The sequence below is a fragment of the Chiloscyllium plagiosum genome, unplaced genomic scaffold (genome assembly GCF_037043375.1).
Source record: "Chiloscyllium plagiosum isolate Xiang-an unplaced genomic scaffold, Cpla_swu_hap1 HiC_scaffold_1, whole genome shotgun sequence".
In the NCBI taxonomy this organism is placed as follows: Eukaryota; Metazoa; Chordata; class Chondrichthyes; order Orectolobiformes; family Hemiscylliidae; genus Chiloscyllium; species Chiloscyllium plagiosum.
In genome coordinates this window covers 17,642,455-17,668,181 of record NW_028270139.1, presented here as the reverse complement: position 1 = coordinate 17,668,181, position 25,727 = coordinate 17,642,455, and the positions used below count along the sequence as shown (strand labels likewise).

The 25,727-nt window shown below is 40.4% G+C and overlaps 1 protein-coding gene and 1 long non-coding RNA gene across 3 annotated transcripts in view; both read right to left on the bottom strand.

Moving 5' to 3' along the window:
- Positions 1-7,806: 7,806 nt before the first annotated feature.
- spock3 (SPARC (osteonectin), cwcv and kazal like domains proteoglycan 3) overlaps positions 7,807-25,727 on the bottom strand; it is a 560,650-nt gene continuing 542,729 nt past the window's right edge. For both annotated transcript variants that reach the window (XM_043698527.2, XM_043698526.2), the window contains exons 10-12: positions 17,945-18,007; positions 14,739-14,876; positions 7,807-9,303 (exon numbers count right to left, since the gene is read on the bottom strand). In XM_043698527.2, the coding sequence (XP_043554462.2) occupies positions 9,134-9,303; positions 14,739-14,876; positions 17,945-18,007 (371 nt within the window). In that variant the 3' untranslated portion in view covers positions 7,807-9,133. The remainder of the gene's footprint in view (positions 9,304-14,738; positions 14,877-17,944; positions 18,008-25,727) is intronic.
- On the bottom strand, positions 11,826-14,649 carry LOC148152080 (uncharacterized). The gene is made up of 3 exons (XR_015757234.1): positions 14,052-14,649; positions 13,605-13,769; positions 11,826-13,513 (listed from the first exon to the last, which is right to left on the bottom strand). It is a non-coding gene; the product is annotated as an uncharacterized LOC148152080 (long non-coding RNA).

Sequence of the window (25,727 nt, the reverse complement as noted above, 5' to 3'; positions counted from 1 at the left end):
GAGAATTTTATTCTGAGTTATATAAATCACAGGATTGTGAAGATAGGACGAAGCGGATGCAGTCATTTTTTAAAAATTTGACTTTTCCAGGCCTAACTCCGGAACAAGTATCGGTCCTAAATGCTCCTCTTACACTCCAAGAAATAGTTGATGTAATTAGGCAACTTCAGAATGGTAAGGCACCGGGCCCAGATGGTTTTCAAGCTGAATTCTATAAAGAATTTACAGAAATACTGGCTGGTCCACTTATGGACATGTATAATTATGCATATAGTCAGGGCTGTCTCCCGCCTTCGCTGAAAGAGGCAAATATCTCTCTTATCCTTAAAAAAGGAAAGGACCTAGAAGATTGTACATCATACAGACCAGTATCCTTGCCAAATGTAGATTTTAAAATCCTCTCTAAAACGTTAGCACTGAGACTAGAAAGGATACTGCCACATATTATAAAGGAGGATCAGACGAGGTTTATTAAGGGCCGTAGATCATCCAATAATATTAGAAGGGCTCTGAATATGATTCAAGCCTGTCATCAGGGAAAGATACCAGGAGTAGTGGTTTCATTAGACGGGGAAAAGGCATTTGATAGGGTCGAATGGTCATATTTGTTTTACACATTGGAGAGGTTTGGCTTTGGACAGATGTTTACCAAATGGGTCTCAACATTGTATAGTGATCCCAAAGCAGTTGTGGTTACCAATGGATTAGGTTCGGATAGCTTCAGTGTGGGTAGGGACTGCCGTCAGGGATGTCCCCTCTCGCCATTGTTATTTACACTAATAATTGAACCACTAGCAGAAGCTATACGAGCTGATCCTAATATAGTGGCCCCAAGGATTGGTACAGGTAAACATAAAATTACCCTTTATGCAGATGATGTTCTTCTATTCGTCAGTAACCCTCTGATGTCCATACCTCGCATAATCCAAGTTATCAATACATTTAGTGCATTCTCAGGCTATAAAATTAATTTTTCAAAATCGGAGGCTATGCCAATGGATGGCCTTGCTATGATACCCCGCTTAGCGGACGGATCCCTTTTTCCCTTTCGCTGGTCCCTGGAGGGCTTCTTATATTTAGGCATTTTTATTACTCCAGTATTTGGTCGGTTGTATAAGGCTAATTTTGTGTATTTACTGGAAAGGATAAGGCAGGACCTCCAGCGATGGGGAAACCTACCAATTTCCTGGTTGGGTAGAATAGCATTAATCAAAATGAATGTCCTGCCCCGTCTCCTATATCCTATGAGAATGCTTCCGGTGATGCTGCCGAGGACGGCTTTATGTAAATTATATGGCTGGATGAGTTCCTTTATCTGGAATCATAGGCGGCCCCTCATTAGGCTGAAGAAGCTACAGCTTCCACAGGCAAGGGGAGGATTGGACTTCCCAGACTTTAGGAAATATCAGTTAAGTTCCCTATTAAGTTACATAGCTGATTGGGTCTTGTCTGATCCACAATCAATCTGGTTGGACATCGAGGCCTCTCAAGTAAAATACCCACTTACTAACCTTTTATTCTCAGACAAGAGGAAAATCATTACAGATCACTGTAAAAACCCTATAATACTAAATACAATCAAGGCTTGGAATATAATGCGGCAAAATGAGGGCAATTCACATAAAACATCCCCCTATGCACCGATAGTGGGAGCATGGGGATTCCAACCGGGGTTAACAGATGCCACTTTTAAACTCTGGAGATCCAGGGGTATCTCTTGTTTAGGGGATCTATTTAAAGATGGAGTCCTGATGTCTTTTGAACAGCTGCGTCAGAAATTCGGATTACCCAATGGAGACCTCTTTCGATACTTCCAAATTCGAGATTATATGCAGAAGAAGACTACATTATTAGATAGTCTTTATAAATCCGATAGAGAATGTAGTGTCCTACGACCAGTGGGGGTATCTTCCGTCAGTACTATTTATCATTTACTACATGATGAAGTATCGGGAGATATGGATAATCAGCTTAAAACATGGGATCAGGATTTGGGACTAGAAATCTCTATAGAAACGTGGAATGATATTTGGGAAAATGCTAGAAGAATTACTACTTGTAACAGAACCCAGGCTATCCAGCTGAAGATACTTCATAGAGCCCATATAGCACCGGTTCGATTGGCAAAATTTAAGGCAGGAGCATCTCCAATGTGTCCTAAATGCAAAATAGAGGTGGGCACTCTTGTACATTGCTTATAGACCTGTCATAAGATCCATAGATATTGGACTAAAGTAGCAAGTACCCTGACAGAAATTTTAGGAACAGAAATTAAAGTGGACCCTGTATCTCTCCTCTTGGGCTTTTCGAACTTTCCCTCCCTGGACGCGTACGGGAAGAGACTATTTTCTATTCTTTCTTTCTGTGCAAGGAAAAATATTTTGATGAACTGGGCAGCTGAGGGCCCCCCTGGACTTTCAAATTGGCACAGATTAATTATGGAATGTATTCCCCTTGACTTCCTTACAAATATGGTGCACCGAAAGACCGAATTATTTTATAAAATATGGCAGCCCTTTTTGAATTACATAAATACAGATATTTCGGCTATCCTAACAAGGGCTTTTATTTAATTGAGATTACAAACCTGGCTGGTCCGGGGCCCCTTAGGAGAGGAATCCCGCATGAATACGGGTTTTATTACATCTGATGTTAACACATTCCGAGCATGTAAGAGACTTAAATATACACTCTGGTTAGTTGTAGGTTAGATTAGTAGATAGTTGAGTTTTTTTTTCTTTTTTCGTTTTTTTTTGTTAAATTTTGGCTATTGTATATTTGAGCTAATTGTATATCAATGTTTATATCTGAGAGTTTTGTTTATTTTTGTAAACTTGTAAAAATGTTAAATTTCTAATAAAAATATCTATAACAAAAAAGAAGATGCAGTTCTGCTACTTGGATTGGTCTGGGGACATGGGTTTGCTCCATTGTAACTTCGAGAGAACGTGCTGCACTCTGCACAGTTGGAGCAGGCCATGAAGAAGTGGGAGATAGAACCCGTAATCCAAGGAGCAGGATGATGAGATCGGAGAGAAGAAATATCTCCTTGTTCAGAAAGTGCTCAGCTGTGCCAGGAGCTACAAGCTGCATAGGACTGGATTGACCTGCAGTTCCAGTTGATGGCTGTAGCAGGCCATCATGGATTGTAAAATAGTTGTTGATCAAGTTGTTGGTATTTGGTTTGCATTGTGGTGGCAAACTGCAGTCTCTACTCATTTGTTTGTATTCACTTTTGTTGGATGTAAATAAAAACTCATTTTTGAATTATTCAGTTGCTTGACTGTATGTGATATTTCTCTACTGGATCATGACAAGCTGTGGGTCTTCAGTCAGCATTAAGGACACTGTAATGGTGTACTTCAGAGGCTGTTTAGCTAGGATATAGCTAAGGATGGCTAAACTGTGTAGCCTGGTGGTAAAACAGCAAGTAGGGTGACAGAATAGGTTGGATGTGTGAGGGAGTGTCAGCCATGCAAGCTACAAACTTTGAGCAGCATGACTTTGTGACTTTTGTGCCATGATGTCACCAGTGAGCAGTTGTGCCAGCTTGCCAACTCTTGTCCAGGTGTCTTTTCAAAGATAGCACGGGCCCAAGGGATACTGGTTTTACAACCAATATTTGCTGAGTGGTGAGTTGTTCTGGGAATGCAATGTGGTAAGATGGAGACAGAATTAGGTGAGAGGAACACTATAAGCATTGGGTAAGTAAGTAATAACTGAAAATGTGTTGCTGGAAAAGCGCAGCAGGTCAGGCAGCATCCAAGGAACAGGAGAATTGACGTTTCGGGCATAAGCCCTTCTTCAGGAAGGGCTTATGCCCGAAACGTCGATTCTCGTGTTCCTTGGATGCTGCCTGACCTGCTGCGCTTTTCCAGCAACACATTTTCAGCTCTGATCTCCAGCATCTGCAGTCCTCACTTTCTCCTCTGTGTAATTAATAAGTTGAGTTTAATAAGATATGGTGAGAAATCTTGCTAGGCCTCATGAAGAAAATGCCAAGTAACTGGCACTTAAGTCAAAAAAAATTGAGCCCAAGGTTAGATGTTAAATTTCACTGCTGTTCAGAAAATTCTACTTATTACTTTGAAACTGAGAAACACGCCTAAATGTATACCCAATGTAAGTAAAATGGGCACAATTGCTAAAATCGAATTATTTTTGCACCTTTAGGTTATCAAGGCTAGTCACTCACAAGTAACTACACTAACTGTAAATATTTCACAAATAAAAACAATCTCAACTGTTTGAAAATGTAGCTGAGGCAAAAAATATTACTTCAAGCCAAGAATAGCAATATCAACACCATATGTGGCTGACTTCTCATTCTCTTGGCATACTTTGGCAAGACTAAGGGAAATTTTTAGCAAGATGCCCATTACCAAGTACCTCCGAGAAAGTAGAATTGTACAATACTTACACTTCATAATTACAGTTAGTGTTTAGGTGATGCCCTCAGAGTATTTCTGAATTCTGTCTAATGTTATTGTGGGTGAAGTCTTGGCAAAGTGTCTCAGCAAGTTTCCAGTTTATTTTCAGTGGTTTTCTCCAAAGATAAAATAGAAATTGACATGTGTTTTGTCTCCAGCAGTGTATCTTAACTGGTTGTGGCAATGGTCTACATTATCTGCTGGATCTTAAGCATTCAGATATGAGTTATGTGATAATGAAAACTCCGACAAATACTCATTACAGCTCATTGATAAAAAACAATTACATTCAATTACATGCTAACCGCATGCTTCCATTAGCATGTTAAGCTTCAAATGGTTTGTGTTAAAACGGAATCAGAGACCTTTCCAACCTCAGATGATATGATACCTGGGATCTGAGAGCCTTTTCTTCACATTATTAACCCTGATAAACTCCGATCTGCCTCATGACCTACCATAGATGCCATGTTGGATTTGTTTTTACATTTGAGGTGGCACAGTAGATCAGTGGTTAGCACTGCTGCCTCACAGCGCCAGGGACCCAGGTTCAATTCCAGCTTCGGATGACTGTGCAAACTCCGCACAAACATTCTCCAAGTGTCTCTGTGGGTTTCCTCCAGGTATTTCAGTTTCCTCTCACTACCCAAAGACATGTGAGTTAGGTGAATTAGCCGTGCTAAATTGCCCATAGTGTTCAGGGATGTGTAGGTTAGGTGCATTAATCAGAGGTAAAATTTAGGTTGGGGAATGGGTCTGGGTGGGTTACGCGTCCGAGGGACGTTGTGGACTTGTTGGGCTGAAGGGCCTGTTTCCACACTGTAGAGATTCTATGATTCCGCAGCGTGTTTGTACTTTGTAATGTAATACTTATATTAGTTCCCCTAACATAAGAACTAGACATAGCTAAGGTAGTACTGAAAATTTAAATCAAAATTTATTAACCACCCATTTTCTTTTCTTTGATCTAGGGGGAGCATAGTTCGTCATACAACTAAAATTTCATAAAGATTGTTTCTCAATAGAGTTGAATTTTAAAAGCTGATTGATAAAAGATGGCTTTGGTCTATCCAAATTTAAAGTTTTATTTCATTTATATTTACAATGGTTCTGAATTGGTCAAAAATAATGAAGATAACAGTACTCAATGTCATTTAAACATGAATAGGATAACTTCAAACAAGGATAAATGTGCAATTAAATGCCATCAGCAAAGATAGTTATCTTGTTATTTCCTGCAATTCTATTCTCCTCTCTAACAGAGCTGCTCTTCTAATTCTGGCCTCCAGAATTGCCGACTGTAGTGACTCTATTATTAATGGCCCTGGCTTCAGCTACTTGGGCTTTAAGCTGCAGACTTCCTTCCCTAAAGTTTTTACCTTGCTTTCCTTATTTAAGAGGATAGTCTTTGACCAGGCTTTTAGTCATCTGCCCTAATATTGCCTTGGGTGATCCAACAGCATATTTCATTTTATAATGCTCCTATTAAACATCTTACAGCTTTTTATTACATTGGAGATACCGTGATCACAAACTGTTGCTCCTGCTGCAATATGGATCTTTCCATTTGGCTCACTAGGAAAAATGCACTGAACAGTGTAAAGTTGTATTTGAGGAGAAAGTGAGGTCTGCAGATGCTGGAGATCAGAGCTGAAAATGTGCTGCTGGAAAAGCGCAGCAGGTCAGGCAGCATCCAGGGAACAGGAGAATCGACGTTTCGGGCATAAACCCTTCTTTAGGAATGCCTGAAGAAGGGCTTATGCCCGAAACGTCGATTCTCCTGTTCCCTGGATGCTGCCTGACCTGCTGCGCTTTTCCAGCAACACATTTTCAGCTCTAAAGCTGTATTTGGAATGGTAGGTTTTAACTAAATCCATTTCACTCTAAATATCCTTGCAACAATGATAGAAACTTGATTTTCAGTTTACCTTTATCCTCGGAGCATTATAAATTCCATATTCATTGTAGTATGTTCTGAACTGTACGATATTACCTCTGTCACTGAAACCCTCAATCCTCTTCAGCTTTTTCATGTGCTTGAAACAAAGATCAAGTTCATCAGTAGGACTTTCATCATTCATCATGTACATCTGAGTCTCCAAGTATCACACTCAGCTTTCTGTTAAATGCCTCTGGTATTCTTGGGATTAATTTCTGTTTGTTACCCTGCGTCCTTGCGTGGTTTCAATGATTAAAGGAATGCCCGAGCGGAGGTAAGTTGCCATTATTAGTTATTTATCCCGTTTCTCTGACCTTCTGTTGAAAATCAAGAAAGCCCTTGCGAACATTTCAGACTTTTACCCCGACATCTTTTCACTTGTGAAGTGGTAAATATTTGAAATAATCAAAATACACCGCCTTTTCAAGGATAATTGGGATTGGGCATCAGCGACATTTACATCCTATGAAAGAACTTAAAAAGAAAGCAAAACAGTTCTTTCCAATATTGGTTGTCAAATCAAGGCTCAGACATATTCCTTTGTTGGCAGAGAATGGAAGCTTGCTTCTGAATGCTTGCTGCTTCTAGTAAGCAGAAATGAACCACTTTATGAGCTTGGGTAATTATATAAAATTTATTGTTAATATAGTTATCAACATCATTCTATGCTGCACAATTCTACAATTAAAGGGAGATGGTAGGTTACATCTGGGTGAAAAGTTTCACACTACTCACTGCCGCCTCACAGCACCAGGGTCCCAGGTTCAATTCCAGCCTCGGGCAACTGTCGGAGTGGAGTTTGCTCATTCTCCTTATGTCTGCATGGGTTTCCTCCAGTTTCCTCCCACAGTCCAAAGATGTGCGGGTCAGGTGAATTGGCTATGCTAAATTGCCCATAGTGTTCGGTGCATAAGTCAGAGGGAAATGGGTCTGGTTGGGTTACTCTTTGGAGGGTCGGTGTGGACTTGTTGGGCTGAAGGGCCTGTTTCCACACCGTAGGGAATCTAATCTAATCTACTCAGATCACTGAGATAAGGGGTCAGTCAGGTGTCTGCAAAACAGGAAGGAAATATATAATTCAGGTCTGCTGGCTCTGCCTGGTTCGGATCGGCTTGATTTTGATCATATAAATAGAAGGTAAAGCAACAAAAAACAGAAATTGTTGGAAAAGCTCAGCAGGTCTGACAGCATCTCTGGAGAGAAATCAGAGTTACCCTTCCTCCAGTTCTAAGGAAGGGTTACCAGACCTCAGAGTTAACTATGAAGCTGCCCAGACCTGCTAAGCTTTTCCAGCAATTCCTGTTTTTGTTTCTGATTTCCAGCATCCACAGTTCTTTTGGTTTTTAGAAAGTAAAGCAATATGTCTTCTCTACCAATTGTTTCATCAGATTACTAGAAAGTGCATTTATTACATAACAGTAATAATACACATCAGTATAACTGGTTACAGGAGTCCTTTATTATTGCAAACTATACATACAGTAAAAAAAATGCAGCATAGCCTTTTCATTTTGTAATGCAAATTCAGTTTAAAAGGAAAAAAAATGAAAACGTGTTATATTATTTGTTTTTTTTCAATCCAGATTTCAGAAGAAACATTTAAGAGCTGACAATCATATGTTATAAATAAACAGCACACAATGCAATGTTATGTTAGTAACTACAAACAACTTTGATTTTTGTTGACAGAGGACTTAAAAGACTCAACTCTAATATGCATCAAGGCGATGGAATTCCACCATGTTCTATACAACCAATTAACATGCTAACATAAATACAGGGCAATTTAATCTATAGCAAAATTGTTAAGTGCTACTGCTACACGTTACTGGCATACATTTATAGTCCATGGGATGACTGATATAACTATTGAAAAATTAGTTACTTAAAATTATATTTCTCTTATCCCACATTTGCAGCTGCAGTACTTAGCTGTGATCAGGCATGGTTAAATATTACCTGAACTCCTATTTTTCATACACAAACAAAATGTCTATTTTTAAATTGAAAGGCACATCGCAATGTGACTTCTATTCACTTCAAACTACTAATTAAAAGTATATATACCTTTAAAAAGACGATTAAATTTTATTTGAAGAAAAAGAGAAAAACATCACTCAGGTAGCCAAGGCATCCACATTCTTTAGTAATATTTTATTTAAGATATGGCAAGAATGGTTTGTTGCCATAACCACCGTTGACTAAAAATTCCAACTGCTGCAAATTTCACCACAATAATGTTCATATGCAAAAGTTAACTAATTGCTGACAAATTATTCGTTTGGCTATACATGTTCAAGCCTTTGCCATCCGGATAACCAAGACATTCTGAAAACAAAGCAAATCAATGCTGTGACTAGTGGCTTCAGGGGTCAATGCCAGGAACAGTGTACACAGGTCATTTGTGGAGAAGGAGGCTAGGTTTACTGCATCACAATGTGACCATGTACGATGACAGAACACAATTCAAAGGAAGTTGAGTTTCAAAAATAGTTGAGGTTTTCACATGTGTTTTTGCACTGTTTCTTTTAACTAGTTTGGATTATAATGTTTTACTTATGCTTTCAAAAATTACTGAGTTAACATGTACTGCAATAGTTTTTAAAGGATGTGAATCTATTTCTGAAGGATCCATATTTGAGGGTATAATTGTACAAAATATACATGTTGACTGAAATATCTTTTGTTCATTTTAATGCGTCTAATAACGGATGAGATTTCACTATAGAAACGTGCAAATTTTAAAGTTCATGACATTTCCAGACTACCATATGTAGCCTCCTACATCATATTCATCATCGTCATCTTCATCGTCTTCATTGTCAACTCCATCATCCTCTTCCTCATCATTGGTTACTTCCACATCATCCTCATCATCTGACCATTCATGGAGGTCACCACTGCCAAAGTCACCTGAAATCTCTATATCACCAACTAGAAAATAGACCACCAACACAACATTTACTTGTGAGAACATTTTAGTTCTAGTCAGGCAACAATTATTTGTTGATTTGTGCTGATAATTTACATGATAAATTGCATGAAATGGAATTCTATTCACCTTAAATACTAGTCATAAACAAAGTAGTTGTTCAAATGTAATAATCTCTTGTACAAATATTAAAGAGAAATGAGGGAGTGGATTTCTCTGTGATGCTCAGTAAGGAAATGTACCACTTGTAGTCAGCCTTGAATATCATTTTATTTCAGGTCCATGGTAAATTAGCTTTTGGTAGTAATGTGTTACAATGCTTCCATAACCCAGGTATTGGAGAGGAAATCAAAAATATCAGAAATACCATTTAATTTGCTATTTCTGAAAAGACAATAAAATTCAAACAATCCTTAGATAAGCACATGGATGATTTTGGGATAGTGGAGGGGGAGGAGCTGAGAATAGTTCACAGGTTGGCACAACCTGTTCTGCGTTGTATTGTTCTATGTTCTACTGTTTCTTGTGTATCTACATTACTGCAGGAAATTGTAAGCAAAGTGAAAGCAAAGAGTACAGAACATGGATTAAGAGGCAATCTGAGGAAGACCAAGACAAAGATGATGAGCAGAGACCGAACTTGCAAGTGAAAATTGAGGTAAACACACATGCGAAAAGGTTCACAAAGCTTGGCCAGATGGTTACAGATAATAGCAAATGTGTGCTGAGACCCACAGAGAATTCAGATAACAAAGGCAAATTTTGTTAGAAAGAAGGATATGTTATCATCAAAGAAACTTAATTTTAATCTTAGGAAAAGAATGCTTATATGCGACATTTTGTTATTTATGTATATAGTGTGCCTCAGAAACATGGGCTATAAACAAACATTGCAGATGTGGACTTAGAGGAGGATAGTCCACATTTCCTACACAGACAGAAAGACTAAGTAATTCAAAAGGCTAAGAAGTGGTGAGATAAAAGTGGCACTTGGTGCGTAATATCAAAGTGAAAAGAATACAAGAGGTGTGGCTAGACAGACAGAGACAACTATTGGAAGGCAAAATGCAACATCAAGTGAGCACTGGTGAACAGTAATGGCCTGAAACTGAGGAAGTCTTCCATTGATCAGTACTAGTAGGATACAATAAATATCTTCATGCCGAAGATAAAGAACAAGGCCCATATAATAATTTATTTTCTGCAGTATAAGTATATATTAATTAAAGTCATTGGTTACCTGTTTCACAATAATGCATTTTGTTCATCTGGAATGTAAATGCACTTTGTCACTGTTGCATGTCATTTTAGCTGTAGGCTCTCTGGTATTTTGGTGAATCTGCCTTTCCACACCAACCTAAAGCTTTTCAAGTGCTGATTGCCCCTGGAACTATCCATGGTTAACTCTCTGGAAACAGTCAATTACTTTTTTTTTTTACAGGCCTTAAGGTACAGTATAATTTGAACCAATTACGTTGCAGATCACTTTAGTTTAGATTTTGGATTTTGTTATATTTGTTAGCCAATCGTTTAACATTCTTTAAAGTAAACTATGGGACTAAGATACAACATAAAAGAAATTCTGACAAAATCTCTTGGTGAATAAAAACAGAGGGCCAACTCTCATAGTAGTCCAGTGGTGTCAGCTATGGTAAAATTTGTTGCAGAATTGGGTGAAATGTGTTGCAGAATTGGGTGACAAGTTCAGTGAAGACCATTTCAACATCGAAGTCACCTTGCTCCACCTTTATACTTTTCACAAGTGGCGTGAAGAGATTCTCATTAGAGAGTGGCAGCACGCTAATTGATGGTCATTATTGCTTGTTAAAGGCTTTGTAAATGCCATAATTCATATTCTTAATATTCAGACTCCCATCTTACCAAACTCACTAAATAAGCTTGATGTTGGGAAAAGTTGACAAGGAAACCAAAGCATGTACTTGCTGGGTTCAGTTCACTGCTTCCCCAAATGACCTTCATGTTAGACACAGGACATGTTGAGATATGATCCCCAGGAATCAGCTGAACTCACTTCTGATCCTTGAACATTTGCATTCAGAATCAGCCAATCCATCACAACCATCCTTGTTCTTCTATTGTGCAATGGCACTGTGCTCTGGAAATACAGAGTTGCAATGCAGGGCACTTAAGCAACTAGCACTGAACAGCTGCAGCGAGGGTACTGCACACAAGGGCAGATGCCCAGCGCTATGCCTGGGCCTGGATGCAACTCAGGAATGCACACTTGTTCTCAGTGCTCACAGCATCCCTGCCTTGCCCTACTGTGCAAATGAGTGTTGTTGTACAAGCGGGCAACTTGCCTTGCTGCTAAGTAGCGTTCAACCTAGGGAGTACACATCATGCAGATTGGCAGGGTGCTAAATCAATTTCACATTGGTGCCATCATGGGCTTCATTGAGGACTACTCACATAGGAGTTGGATACACTGCTGCCTTTTTGCTGCCCATGCATTTGTTGTGTGTAAGCTGCAGGTGTGAAATTGATTTAGCACCCTGCTAAATCAATTTCACACCTGCAGCTTACACACAACAAACACTTGGGCAGCAAAAAGGCAGCAGTGTATCCAACTCCTATGTGAGTAGTCCTCAATGAAGCCCATGACGGCACCAATCTGTCAGGGAGTCCTGACACAGTAAGTCAATGGCAGTGTACATATGCTATGCATGACCTGGCATCTGGTCGACAAGGAGGGAAAGGTTAACAGTTTAGGATGCCAAGCTTCTACGTTCCAGGGAGTGGGCCACAGTTAGTCCATTGGCTCTATAGTGAAAAGTCATGAGGGTGTAACATAGGGCGATGGAGTTGGGGAGATTCACAGGCACCAGTCAGACTTCTGAACACATCTTGCGCAGGGCAGTCCAGTTAGGTTGGTAGAGTGTGGTGGGCCATAGTCAGTCCATTGGGTCTATCCAAACAAGCTAACAGGGGCTGAGGGATGGACAAGTGGCATTGAGCCTTGGTAGTTTAGTCAAGGGGCCTAGGGGTTGCAAGTTCTAGACAAGGTGACCTTCTAATTGGAAAGGGGAGTAGCAGCATTTGCAAAGAGTTGGGGATGATGTGAAGCATTGCTAGGAATGGTATGCACTGGAAGAGTGAGAAGGGGATGTAATCCATGGTCAGGAGCACACTGGCAATATACGATGACACCATGCATGGTCCCCTCACTTGTTAGGGTCTGGGTGGGGAAGGGTAAGCAGATGTGAGTGAACTTAGGTAGCTTGGGGGCTGGGGACTTTGGGAAGTATAAATCCTGTGAGATTGATTGGACATGCTAATGGAAAGAGAATGTGGAGATTTGGGGGCTCACCGATGCAGTCAAGCTGACTCTGGAAGAGGAGCACTCACTACTGCCTTCCATGGTGCTGGAAATTGAAAGTGTGCAATTGGAAGAAAAGGGATGTGAGCATACTTGCAGTGGGTGGGTTAACTGACTTGATGCATGAAAGAGCAAGCTGTTACAGACACCATTCACAAGGCATTTATAGGGGAACAACATCGGTTATCATACTGGAACTTGCAACATCGGTTACTCATGAAGAGAAAGCACAAGCAAGCAGGCTGCATACTCCCTTGCCATCTGATAGCATTGACCTTCTCGGTATATTACATTGCCCTGGCACAGCCACTGCCAAACAATTCTGCAACAGTTCGATCAGAGACAGAGCAGCCAGAGGCAAGGCGACTCTCCTCAAGCTTCCAAGAGTTTGAGGAAGACAAGCAGGATGCAATTGGAGTGCTGGGCCGTCTCCACAATGCACTGTGTGGAAACTGCTGAGTGGTCTTTGTGTGCTTCCACCTCCTGCTGGGTACCTCCTGGCACTGTCCAAGCTCCTTGAGGGATGGAGGCACCTGGACTGGGGTCAAGGTTCTTAGCCAGGGCTGAGCAGGTGCCTAGTACCCACCGATCCATTGAGAGCCGCGACCTGGTCCATGTCATCCTCAGTCAGCTGTGGAACTGCCTCTTTAAGGTGCTCACCAGATTGTGCTCTTGCATTTTCTCTGCCTATGGTTCCCCCCCACTCTGACCCCCAAAGGTGTTAGCTGGTTGTGGGCAGGGGCTGGGGGTCTGCAGGAAGCAGCCTTGCTGATGCTTCCTCTTATGCCTTCGTACTCTTGTCCTCAGATTCCATGATGGTGGCTCTTCTGCAGCCAGCAGAATCTCCATGGACATCATAGGTAGGCATACGGAACCTAGATGAGAAAGATGATATCACAACCAATGGTTAGAAATGTTGTGCGATGATGGAGTGATAGTGGGGTTAATGGGAGAGTATGTACTTACTTGATGGGCAGGACATGGATGTTTCAGCACCCCACAGGAACAACCCTGGTGTTCTTTTGAGAGGGCCAGGATTCTCTCCTTGAATGGGGTGAGGACACTGAGGATACTGATGATGGCCACACTCCCAACTCCCTCTCATATGGGCTCACTCTGCTCTTTAATGGGCTGTGAGAGAAGAGGGAAAGAAGTCAGATCACAGCAGGAGGCACAGCTGTTATTGTCAGTGTATTTGGGAAAACATGGTGAGGTGTAGCAAAGGACTAAGGAGGCAACACTGAAGACATACAGCTTTAGAGAAATGGCACGCTGAGGGGAAGAGCAGGAAAGGGAAGTAGTTGCAGGCAACAGTGATAGTGGTAAGACATGAGCCTGGATGGGAGCTGTGTGCAGTGTTACAGATAGATTGAGTGTGATGTGTGCCTTACCATAGTGAAGAGGATCACTGACCTTTCTGCATTGCTGGTCATTCCTCTGCACCCTGGGTGGTGACCTCAAACGAGGCTGGTAGGATCTGGTGTAGCGACCTCCTCTGGCAGTGTTCTGAGAAGAGGACACCTCTTCATTGCACCTTCCTGTCAATCAGAACCTCCAGGTCCCTAACAGAGAATCGCGATATCATATTCTCCTTCGCCAACATCCTTGATTGAGCAGTGTAGCTTCAGAGTGCCAGTACTTTGCAGAGCATTTTAAAGATGGCATGAGCCCAAGAGCTGCTGGTCTTTTGGCGGATATCTGCAGAGTGACCAGCTTTCACAGGTACATCAAATAGGAAGATGGTGTGGAATCAGATGTGAGAGGCACCGTAGGGGTGTGGCATTAATTAATGAGGCAAGGTTGGTAAGACAGGCCAAGAAAACTGAAGGGATTGTGGTAAGAATTCTTCAAAAAAACTTGATGGGGTTGGACTTTGCCAAAAGCAATAAGAATCAGTCCAGAAAATTATTAGTAATTAGTAGTATTCAAACTAATTTTAGAATAACTAGGACATCTATACTGCAAACCATGTCACTACCAAAATGCAAAAATTGTTAATCTTTTGCTCAATTTAAGCAAGAACAAGACTTACATATTCTTGTATATGTTTTAAATATTAGCATATGAGACTAAAGGTCTTACTATGGCTTAAGTGCATACCACAATCTGGTGATCCACTTGACCTAGATCCTCTCATTTCATTGCCATATCGGTCAACGCACCAGCACTGTCCCACACTGCCGTGACACTGGGTTGCTTTATAATAACCATCTTCGTCACAAGTTGGAATAAAGATTCCTGAGGAAACCAAATGCACATCATGAAGTACGCATATGAACAATGGAAATAACCGCATGTGGAAGCATTCAGCCTGCTCCTTGCACAAAAACAAAAAAGTCTAGTCAGCCTTTTAAATCTGGAATTGCTTTAGATGTTCTATGATGTCAAGTTAAATTCTACTTTTAGCCAAAAATAATTCGGATCATTTGGAATGAGAATTTACGGATCATTGGAAGTAATCAATAAAATCTGCAGGCACTTTTCTTACCAAAATAATATTTAAGTGGTATTTACTTGTGTAAAAGATAACCAACAAGTTCAAAAATCCTGGCATTAACTCTGGTGTTGGCAGTGGTATATTGCAATGGAAGAAATGGGGTAATTCAATTCATAGCTACAGACCTTTTGAGTGCCAATGCCCCACTCCCACCAATTGCCCTATCTTTTAAAATCATCTGTCATGAAGTTAATGAGATCCCTCAGTCCAAGTTAAACATTTGCTTTGAGATGTACTGTCAGCAGAATATCTGAATGGATTTTCACTCATGTGCGCCGCTTTGGAGCACTTTTATCCCCATCAATGATCATTTCCTGAGAAGAAAACTCAAAATTGCTGTGACATTCGCACATTCATTTCCAGTTTTTCTGCTGCTTTAACGTATGTGTTAACTTATTTGAAGTAAACAGGTTAATTCTTCATGTAAAGTTCAGGAAATAATATTGTGCACATAATACCTTGGCTGGTACCCTTGCTCATTATTTCTGAAATCTGACATATTCCTTCTGAGTCAAAAATTGACTCAAGTCACTTGGCTATTTGTTGTACGTCTTAAAACAACTGGCTTTAGGTCATTTCAATAACTTGCACATAATTAATTCTGACATTAACAAGGAAAGCCTAAGTATCACTATAACTTGGGGGATGTAGTAATTCAACAGAGGCTTTCAGAGGTTCTATGTTTCTGGCTATGCAAAAAACATTGCTTTTCCTCAATACATCTAAATTAAATGAACCAGTGTGCTTAAAAATGTGAAAATATGAACACTGAACCTCAAAAGTAATGTAAAATGTGAAGACATATAAGGATGAGTGAAAGAAACCTAATTAAGAATATTGACTTTTACAGATAACTCCCATAACAAGAACATTACTGACCCACCCGACAACAGTAATGCAGGAAATAAGAGGGATATTAAGTTCAAGAGGTGAAGAGTGTGGAAGATTCCTTACAAGATGGAGGGTGATCATGAATGAATTTAAAAATCAGAACAAGGGTCATACATCTGTCTCATTGTGCCATATGAAGTTTGTGGACCTTGGCAGTTTTGAGAATGATGTCCATGGGCTATATATTTCACAGAAAGATGTGTTGAAGTTTATAAAGGTTATGAGCTGGCAGCACTATGGAAGATACCACTTGGGAAGTCAATCACAAATACTGATGAGGTTCAGACTTGCAAATGTAGAAGTGGGAGATTTGGGAAATAGCGAAAAAAAACATTTGAGACCAATTCAAAGGAATGAATGCACAACCATATACTGCCTATTAAGATCACAGTATATCCTTATATGCTTCACAACTCAACTATGTTTTTGAAGTGGCATTGTAACATTGAGAAATCAACACAGTTTGCATAAACAATACTCAACATAGTAATGAAATAAACAATAAAATAATCTGTATTAATGAATTTATTTGAGAAATAAGTTTTAGCTAGAAATTAGGACAAAAGAAAACAAGTAAAGCTGGAGATTTATGGAAAAATAAATATCACTATGGATTTTAAAAGCTGAAAGTACTGCTATCAGTGGTGGAATGACAGAAGGGAAGAGTTGTAGATGAATTGGTATAGGCAGGAAACAATATAAGGTGAAGTTGGTAATATAGGTCAAGTGTTTTGAATTTGATGTATGGGGAAAATGAGTATTAGGGATGAAAATTCTGAATTAAATGGAATTTAAATTATAAGGAAACCACCAACATAAATGGAAAACATTTATACACTTCTGTTGAATCATTCTACTGTCATAAATATTTTCCTTTTTTGGCTTGCTTGCCATTATCAGCATCAACAGGTTTTCCAATGGCAATTACTCCTACTGTCATAAATGGAAGAAATGGGTAGCATACATGTAAGACGAGTTGCATGAAACATTTCCTATGTCTAATCTGTATGACCAGACTCTGTCAGACCTTCCTATGTATTCATTTGCCATCAAAACAGGGGCTGGTCACTTCCTTTGGCAGACATGGGTGTGTAGGCATGGCTGTATCAGCATGAATAGTTAGGAATAAAACATTGTTCATACAGCTGGTCCTGCCTGGTACCCTCCATAATCAATCGCTTTCTTTCATGCATGTCCCTTCCACTGGTCCCACCCTCTGGAAACGTAAGGTGTAAAATGAACTCTCACCAGTCACCTGATTTCGGTTGCAACAATTAATGCTCAAAGTTATATCACTTTGTATAAATTGTTGAACAAAGAAACATTGATTCAACACAAGCAATTGGTGTATTATTGCGAGAGCAAAATTTTCAAATAAATAGAACCCAGCAAATATGTATTGTAAATATTAGGTTAAGAAAACTATTAAACTAAAAACACTGATATGCATATAACAAAAGTGAAACCACCATAGTCTTATCAGACCATCGGGCTGCTCTTTCATGTGTGTGTGTGTGTGTGGGGGGGGGGGGGGGGGGGGGGGGGGGAGAGAGAGAGAGAGATATGACTGGTGATGGTTTAACCTGAGGGTCACCATACCTCAGGTGAGGTGAGGGGTAGAGAAGGACTGTCCTTCATGATAACTTCAGCTGGTGTGGGTATTGACAAAAGCATGCACTTAATATTTTTAAAAATACATAATGCAATCACTTAATAACTAATACTCTTCATTTCTTCAGAATAACATAAATTCATTGCCTGATCAATATATTGGAAAAAGCTAAAATAATTATAACAATATGAAGTATATCCCAAAACATTTGGTAACTTATCTGAAGAAGTTTTGTTGGTTCATGTCTTTTCACATTATTTCCATTGTTTAAAATACAGGTAGTTCAAAATAAAACCCAGAACTCACCAAGCAATTTCTTTCCTCGTTGTTGTCTTTGAATATTGTTTAGTTCCATCTGGCAGGGTGGCTCTAGAATGTATTTAACATGTTATGTGAAAAGGTTGCCAGATGATCAAATGATAAAAATGCAAAGCTGCAGCCATTAAATAAATATGATACAAAGCTTACAAAATACATACACAAATGCTAATTATTCTGTACTGCGGTAAAATGAGCACATTTGTTTATAAAATTAAAATCTGAGACAATGGGAAGATTTTGTACAGAACAATCTTTTTCTTTAATTTGATAACTAATAGAGTATTGGAGCATGGTGCTACTAATTCACTAGGAACAATGGGGGAATGTTCGTTCATGTGAAGCTGCACAAAATAGACTATGTCAATTACCTGAGTGCAATGACTCATTATCAAAAGTGTTCCCCATTAATACCACTGAAGAAACCATTACATTGCACATTCATTCCCTACTAAAATAATTGAGAAAACATACACAGTTTGCCCTGCTCAGTGACACTTCAGTGAACAACCTTTTCAACAATAACTTCTACTTTGATAATATCTTTAATGAAACAACCCAAGGTACTTCAGAGGAAGTTATAAAAAGAGTGACACCAAGAAAAAGGATAGTTAAGGTGACCAAAACTTTAAATAATGTGACAGCTTTGAAGTAGGGTATCCCATTGTAATTTAAATTGTTGGTTGTACGACCAAGAAAATCCACCATTATTACTGTTGTGGAATTAAGCATTTTCTGCAGCTAGAGTTGAGCTAGTTACTTAGCTTGTTGAAGTTTGCACCATTAGGAACGATTCCCTTAAGATTGGATATTTCATGCTATGTCTGTACAAAGACCCTAAAAGCCTCAATGATTATAATCCAATACAGTGTGGAGGTCTGTGCTGCTCCCTCATCCACCTTCAGCAACGAGGAGTTTTAATGCCACCACATATTCCTTACAAAGGATGATTAACTATTCACATTCTCTATATTAAAATTTGGCTGCTTTCTAGTAATTGGGAATCTTGGTTCCAACCATACTATGGAATCCCAACTTAAGAGTGGATAGATATGTACAATAAGATCAAGTTTTCATGCACTGAAGGTAAACCTAAATTTGGGACTAGGGAATCATTGCAATCCGACTATGCCTGGATGAGGGTCTTCCATCCCCTGGAATAGTCCCCTTACATTGACAGAATAGCAAGGATAGGCAGCGGACACATGTCACAAGCCCAATAAAAAACATTTGCAAGGTCAGGACCTGGTATATGCACACTTCCACTATCAGGAGATTGATGGAACACCAATGCAGCTCTATGACCTTTCTCTTTCATCAAGCAAAGTTGTTAAACACATTCTTTAAAGGCTTTCTTTTGAAGACTTTTCCTTGCTTTTATTACCTTGTTGACTCGGTTTCTAAATAATGACAATAGAAGGATAATCCAAAGAACTAAATTTGATCAAATTGACAGTACTAAATAGAGAGAAAAACCATCTAAAATGTACATGTGGCTTTAGGGGTAAAAACCCTCCCGATACATGTTAGGCTTAACATTGACAGTTTAAATATTAAGTTTTCATTTCTTCACAAAGGTACCTGTGACACCTGACAGAATTAAAGTAATAGAACATGAAATAGAACCACGATGCTTACAAAGCTCCAGTTGGCCAATATCAATCTAAAAGCAAATAAAGATCACAGCAAAGAACTTGTAACATGAAACAAGCAAGCAACAGATGGTATTGCAAGTTTCCACTTTAACAAATGCACTCAAAATATGGATGACAGTATGGAACAATCTCTTAGAGTCATAGAGATGTACAGCACGGACACAGACCCTTTAGTCCAACCCATCCATGCTGACTAGATATCCCAACCCAATCTAGTCCCACCTGCCAGCACCCGGCCCATATCCCTCCAAATGCTTCCTATTCATATACCCATCCAAATGCCTTTTAAATGTTGCAATTGTACCAGCCTCCACCACTACGTCTGGAGCTCATTCCATACACATACCACCCTCTTTGTGAAAATGTTGCCCCTTAGGTCTCTTTTATATCTTTCCCCTCTCACCCTAAACCTACCCCCCTTAGTTCTGGACTCTCCCACCCCAGGGAAAAGACTTTGTCTATTCACCCTATTCATGCCCCTCAATTTTGTGAACCTCTAAGGTCACCCCTCAGCCTTCGACGCTCCAGGGAAAACAGCCCCAGCCTGTTCGGCCTCTCCCTATAGCTCAAATCCTCCAACCCCGGCAACATCCTTGCAAGTCTTTCCTGAACCCTTTCAAGTTTCACTACGTCTTTCGGATAGGAAGGAGACTAGAATTGCACACAATATTCCAACAGTGGTCTAACAGGATCAAGGATGCCTTATTTCCAGTCCAGTTGGCTGGGACTGAGGTGGCTGATTAGTCCAATGTATGATCTGCAGATTCTGCCCTATCTAGGACAGATGGCTATGGAAGTAATGGTGGGTTATTTGGAAGTTTACACTTGCTCTGGTACCTTGACTTTGCCTCTGCATGCTGGTGACAAAATCTCTCACTATGGTAGGTGCCTTTTCAAATGAACATCTTCCATTTTGTTGGAAACAAGCCAAGATATTTCATGCATCAGCAGGTTTGTTGAAGTATCCAGCAATGTTCTGATGCCCTACCAAGAGATAAGCTGGGAGGCGATTTAATGCTAACTGCAGAGAATATATTGAAAAACTCTGTCATTGTTTTGAATGTCTCATCTGTCGCTGTCTCACTGGTCTGAAATAAAGATGAAAAAGCCATCCAACAGCTGAAATTCAACAAATTCCCTAGAGAAGATGAAATCCCCGAGGTCCTGAAACATGGCAGTGATTCACTCCTGGCACAGTTCCGCAACCTTATCTCCTTCATTTGGGAAGGAACATACATGTTAGGTGATCTCAGGGATCCTGTGAACTTCCTTCAAAAAGAGACAAGTCTGATTTAGATAATTATACAGAAAACCCTGTTTGCCACATGGAAGGTGAATACAGGGTTTCTCCTCAATGCCTCCTTCCAGTTTTTGAAGACCAAGAAGCCAGCAGACATGATTTTCTCTATGCAACAGATTCAAGAAATGTAACAAAGTTAACATCACAAACTGTCAAGTGCTAAGGATGATGGGTGTCATGATTTGGAGATGCTGGTGTTGGACTGGAGCATACAAAGTTAAAAATCACACAACACCAGGTTACAGTCCAACAGATTTATTTGAAAAAACTAGCTTTCAGAGTGCTGCTCTTTCATCAGGTGGTCTTCAAGGATGATGGGAATATCTTTCTCAAATTTGCCTGCCTTCAACGTTTCATCACCATCTCCCACCTACTCCATAATGAAAGGTGAGATGATCCTCAGCATGAAACCACCACAAACACTATCTTAGTGAAAACTGGAGTCAATCTAGTGCAATAACACCCTTTTCTATTTTCTTTGCTGCAATACCGTACCTCACCCAATACTTTATTCACTAGGATGGAGACAATCTACTGAATCGGCTGGAAATTGTTCAACCACATATTTCAATACAGAATCAAAACTTTTCCAAACTCAATCAGCATGCAGAAATGCAATGACTGGATATGAGAAAAATACTGAAATAAACTCTTTAAATCATATAGATCTCTTCTGCTTTCAAATCAAATCTCATAGGAAAGAAATCAGCCCTAAAAGTGTTCTTATGTGAATGACATTGGAAGAAAGCTTTGCTCTTTTCTGAGATTAATTATGAATTTATTTTTCTTTCTTATCAATGGTTTTGTGTGCCATTAAGTTTCAGAAAATGTGGGTACACCTCTGCAGTATAGAAAGTTAGGACTTGCGTAAGGAGTTGGGACCAGTGGATGTGTGGAGGTGTCTCCACCCTAATGGAAGGGATTTTACCTTTTACTGCAACCTGCACAAGTGCCACACAAGAGTGGATATGTTTTTTGTTCCATTGGTTTGTTTGGACTTGGTGTTAGCTTTCAGGATTGGGAACATAACTAATTCGGACCATGCAGCAGTGTACTTGGATGTTAAAACTAAGGATAGTGGAATAGACACACAGCACTGGCGCATGGATCCATTTCTGTTGAAGGATGGCAACTTTGTGCAGTACATTACAAGGGAGTTGAGGGCTTTTTGCAACATCAATCCGGACACCAGTAATCCATTGGTACTTTGGGAGATCACCAAGGCTTTTTTAAGGAGTCTGATTATTTCATACTCAACAATGAGAAAGAGGCAGACGGAAGAGCAGCAGCGGATGCTTGAGGCCCAGCTGAAGCCAGCCGAGTGGCATATTGTAACAGACCATCTGTGGTTAAGTTACAATGGGTCCCGGCTCTCCAGGCTGCTCTGGACTCAGTGCACACACAAACGGTGAGGAGACGGGTCTCCTTTGCACAGCAAAGGCTGTTTGAAGGAAGAAAATTACTTCGCAGTCCATTGTGTCCATTTTGGGAAAAACTGGCAAGATCACTCACGAGCTGAAAAAGATTAATGCCAGATTTCAGGGGTTCTATTCTGGATTAGTGGTGCTGGAAGAGCATAGCAGTTCAGGCAGCATCCAAGGAGCTTCCAAATCGATGTTTTGGGCAAAAGCCCTTCATCAGGAGTTTGACCGTTCGGAGGGCTGTGAGGATGGTGTGGCAAGAATGGAATCTTTTTTTGAAAACCTGGACCTCCCCGGTATAAACGCCGATCAGGCCTCCCTTTTAAATGCACCTCTGACAGTATGAGGCAAGAGGCGGTAAGGCAGCTCCAAGGTGGCAAGGCACCCGGTCCAGACGGGTTCCCGAGTGAATTTTACATTTGGCTTACACACATGTTAACTGAACCACTTCTGGGGATATATAGTCATTCTTATAGCCAAGACTGCCTTCCAACCCCACTTAGGGAGGGCAATATCTCCCTTATTTTAAAGAAGGAGGAAAGACCCTGAGGAGAGTGTGTCATACAGATCTGTCTCATTATTGACTGTATCCTTCAAAATTTTATCAAAGGTGGTGGCTGCGAGGTTGGAAAAGATGTTACCCGTTATTATGAAAGAGGACCAGATGGGTTTTATCAAAGGCCCCAGCTCCTCCAATATCAGGTGGGTATTGAGGCTTGGTGGTCGCCCTGGATGCAGAAAAGGCTTTTGATCGGGTGGAATGGTCATATCTCTTTGATGTTCTGGTTTGCCTGGGAGGGGGGAGTCCTTCGCCAGTAGGTGGCAGTGTTATATAGAGACGCCAAGGCAGCGGTTATCACGAATGGGTTTAAATCGAGCAGTTTTAGTGTGGGGAGAGGCAGCTGACAGGGGTGCCCTCTCTTGCCACTGCCATTTACCTTGGTAATTGAACCATTGGTGAAGGCCATCCGAAAGGACCCTGAAATAGTGGTACCAAAGGTGGGAATTGGGGGACACAAAATTACTCTTTATGCGGATAATGTCCTTCTGTTTCTGGCTAACCTGGAAAAGTCCGTACCCTGTCTAATACAAAACATTATATTATTCAGCAGATTTTCAGGATAAAGGGATAAATCAGTCGGAAGTCAAGCTGGGGAGGATTGGTGGAAATACTGAAGCTGGAGTACAGAATACAGTTTCCTTTTAGATGATCACAGAAAGGTTTTCTCTGGCTGGGACCTTTTATTACCCCGACCTGCAGTCAGCTGTACAGAACTAACTTTGTACAATTGTTTGCGAGAATAAAGCAAGACTTGCAGTGGTGGGAGGGGCTACCCATATCATGGTTAGGCCGTATAGCCTTGATTAAAATGAATGCTCTTCTTCAGTTATTTTATCCAATGAGGTGCCGTGGAGGTTTGCTGGGTGGCTTGGATCCTCTATTTGGTGCCATAGGTGCCCCCTAATTAAATTTACCAAGCTGATTTGGGGGTGGATCTCCCAGATCTGAAGAGATACCAAATAGGCATCCTGCTATCATATATGGGTGACTGGGTGGGTAAGGACTCGAGGTTGATACGGCTTGATGTTGAGGCCTCGCAGGCAAGATGTCCCCTCATCAACTTACTGTTTATAGATAAGATGAGATCTGTGGCTAGGCGCTGTGAGACCCCAATTATCTTAATTATGGTGAAAGCTTGGAGGATAATGTGGCAGAGTGAGGGCAATTTGCTTAAGACTTCATCATTCACCCCTTTAGTGGGAGCCCCGGGATTTAGATCGGGGTCAATGGACTCCGGCTTTAGAGCATGGGAGGGTAAGGGAATCTCCTGTTTGTGAGGTTTATTCAAGGGAGAGGTCTTGATGTCTTTCAACCAATTAAGTCAGAAATGCAGGATTCCTAATAGGAACCTTTTCAAATACTTTCAGGTTAGGGATTATATACAGAAGAAGACCATGTTCTTGGCTCAGATATAGAGAGAAGAGTGCTCCGATGTGGGGCACTCTCTCAGTTAGTACCATATACCATCTACAGAGAGGGATTGCCTTGGGGGATATGGAGACTCCATGGGACCTGGAATCAGGAGTTAGGGGAAGAAATCTCATTGGAAACATGGAAGGATATATGGGGGAATGTAAAGAAAATTTTAATATGCAATAAAGCACAAGCGATGCAATTGAAGATCCTTCACAGGGCCCATATGGCACCATAGAGATTAGTAAAGTTTAAGCAAGGATCTTCTCTGAAGTGTTCCAAATGTAAAACCAGCCAAGGCACCATCACATATTGCTTTAGGTCTTGCTACAAGATTCGTGGATATTGGGGTGCGATAGTGTATGAGCTGGAGGAGATCCTGGGAATTGAAGTTGAGGAGGATCCAGTATCCCTTCTTTTGGGATTACCGAATCTGCCTTCTCTGGGTGGGCACAGGAAGAGGTTATTTAACATTCTTATACACTGTGCGAGGAACTACATGAATTGGATATTAGAAAACCTTCCAGGTCTTGTTGGATGGCATAAACTTGTGATGGAGCATGTCCCCCAAGATTATCTGACAAGTATGGTGCGCCATGGAACAAAGCAATTTTATAGGGCGTTGTGGCCCTTTCAAAATACATAGACATGGACATATTGGCGGTACTGATTAGTGCCTTTATTTAGCCATGAGGGCCGTATATGGTAGTCCGGGGTCCCCTGTGGCGGGGGAGGCCTAGTAAATACGGGTATAACAGCCGTTGCTTCCCTGGATGGGAGCTTCGGTGGAAATGCAGCAAGTGGAGTAATGTAGTGTAATTTAATTTTATTTTATTGGATTATATTTCAATTTAATACTATTTAATTTAATTTGAGTTTATTTTCATGTGGGTTAAATAAAGTAAATATGAGATGATTATATCTTGAAGAGTAGTAGGCAGTTTATTGTTAAAATTACTGTAACATAATAATGTGATATTATTTCTATTTTTCTGTATTTCTGTACTTTTATAACTTTTAGCTTTTTTGTAAGAGTAAAAAAAATTTCAATATATATAAAAGTTTCAGAAAGTGTAATTTATGCTCAGATTCAAACCTATAATTTTGGTCTGAGAATCCACAGGCACCATTTGCTGTTTATGAATTATTATATTTTCTGTGGAAACGTTGGCAGTAATTGCTCTGTCATCTTTGGGCACAACTTGTTTGCTGGCATTTCTACTGGCAAGGGTTCAGGAAGTTCTAAGACAACTGGAACAATGGTCTCTGATGCACTCCGCGCTCTCAGATCTAACCTTGACTCAAGCCTGCTGACAAAGTTGATGCTATTGTCGTCTGGCGTACTGACTTCGACATTGCAGTGGCTGAGCACTAGCTCTCAGATATCTCCTCCTATTTCCCCTGGACATTGACCCCACTA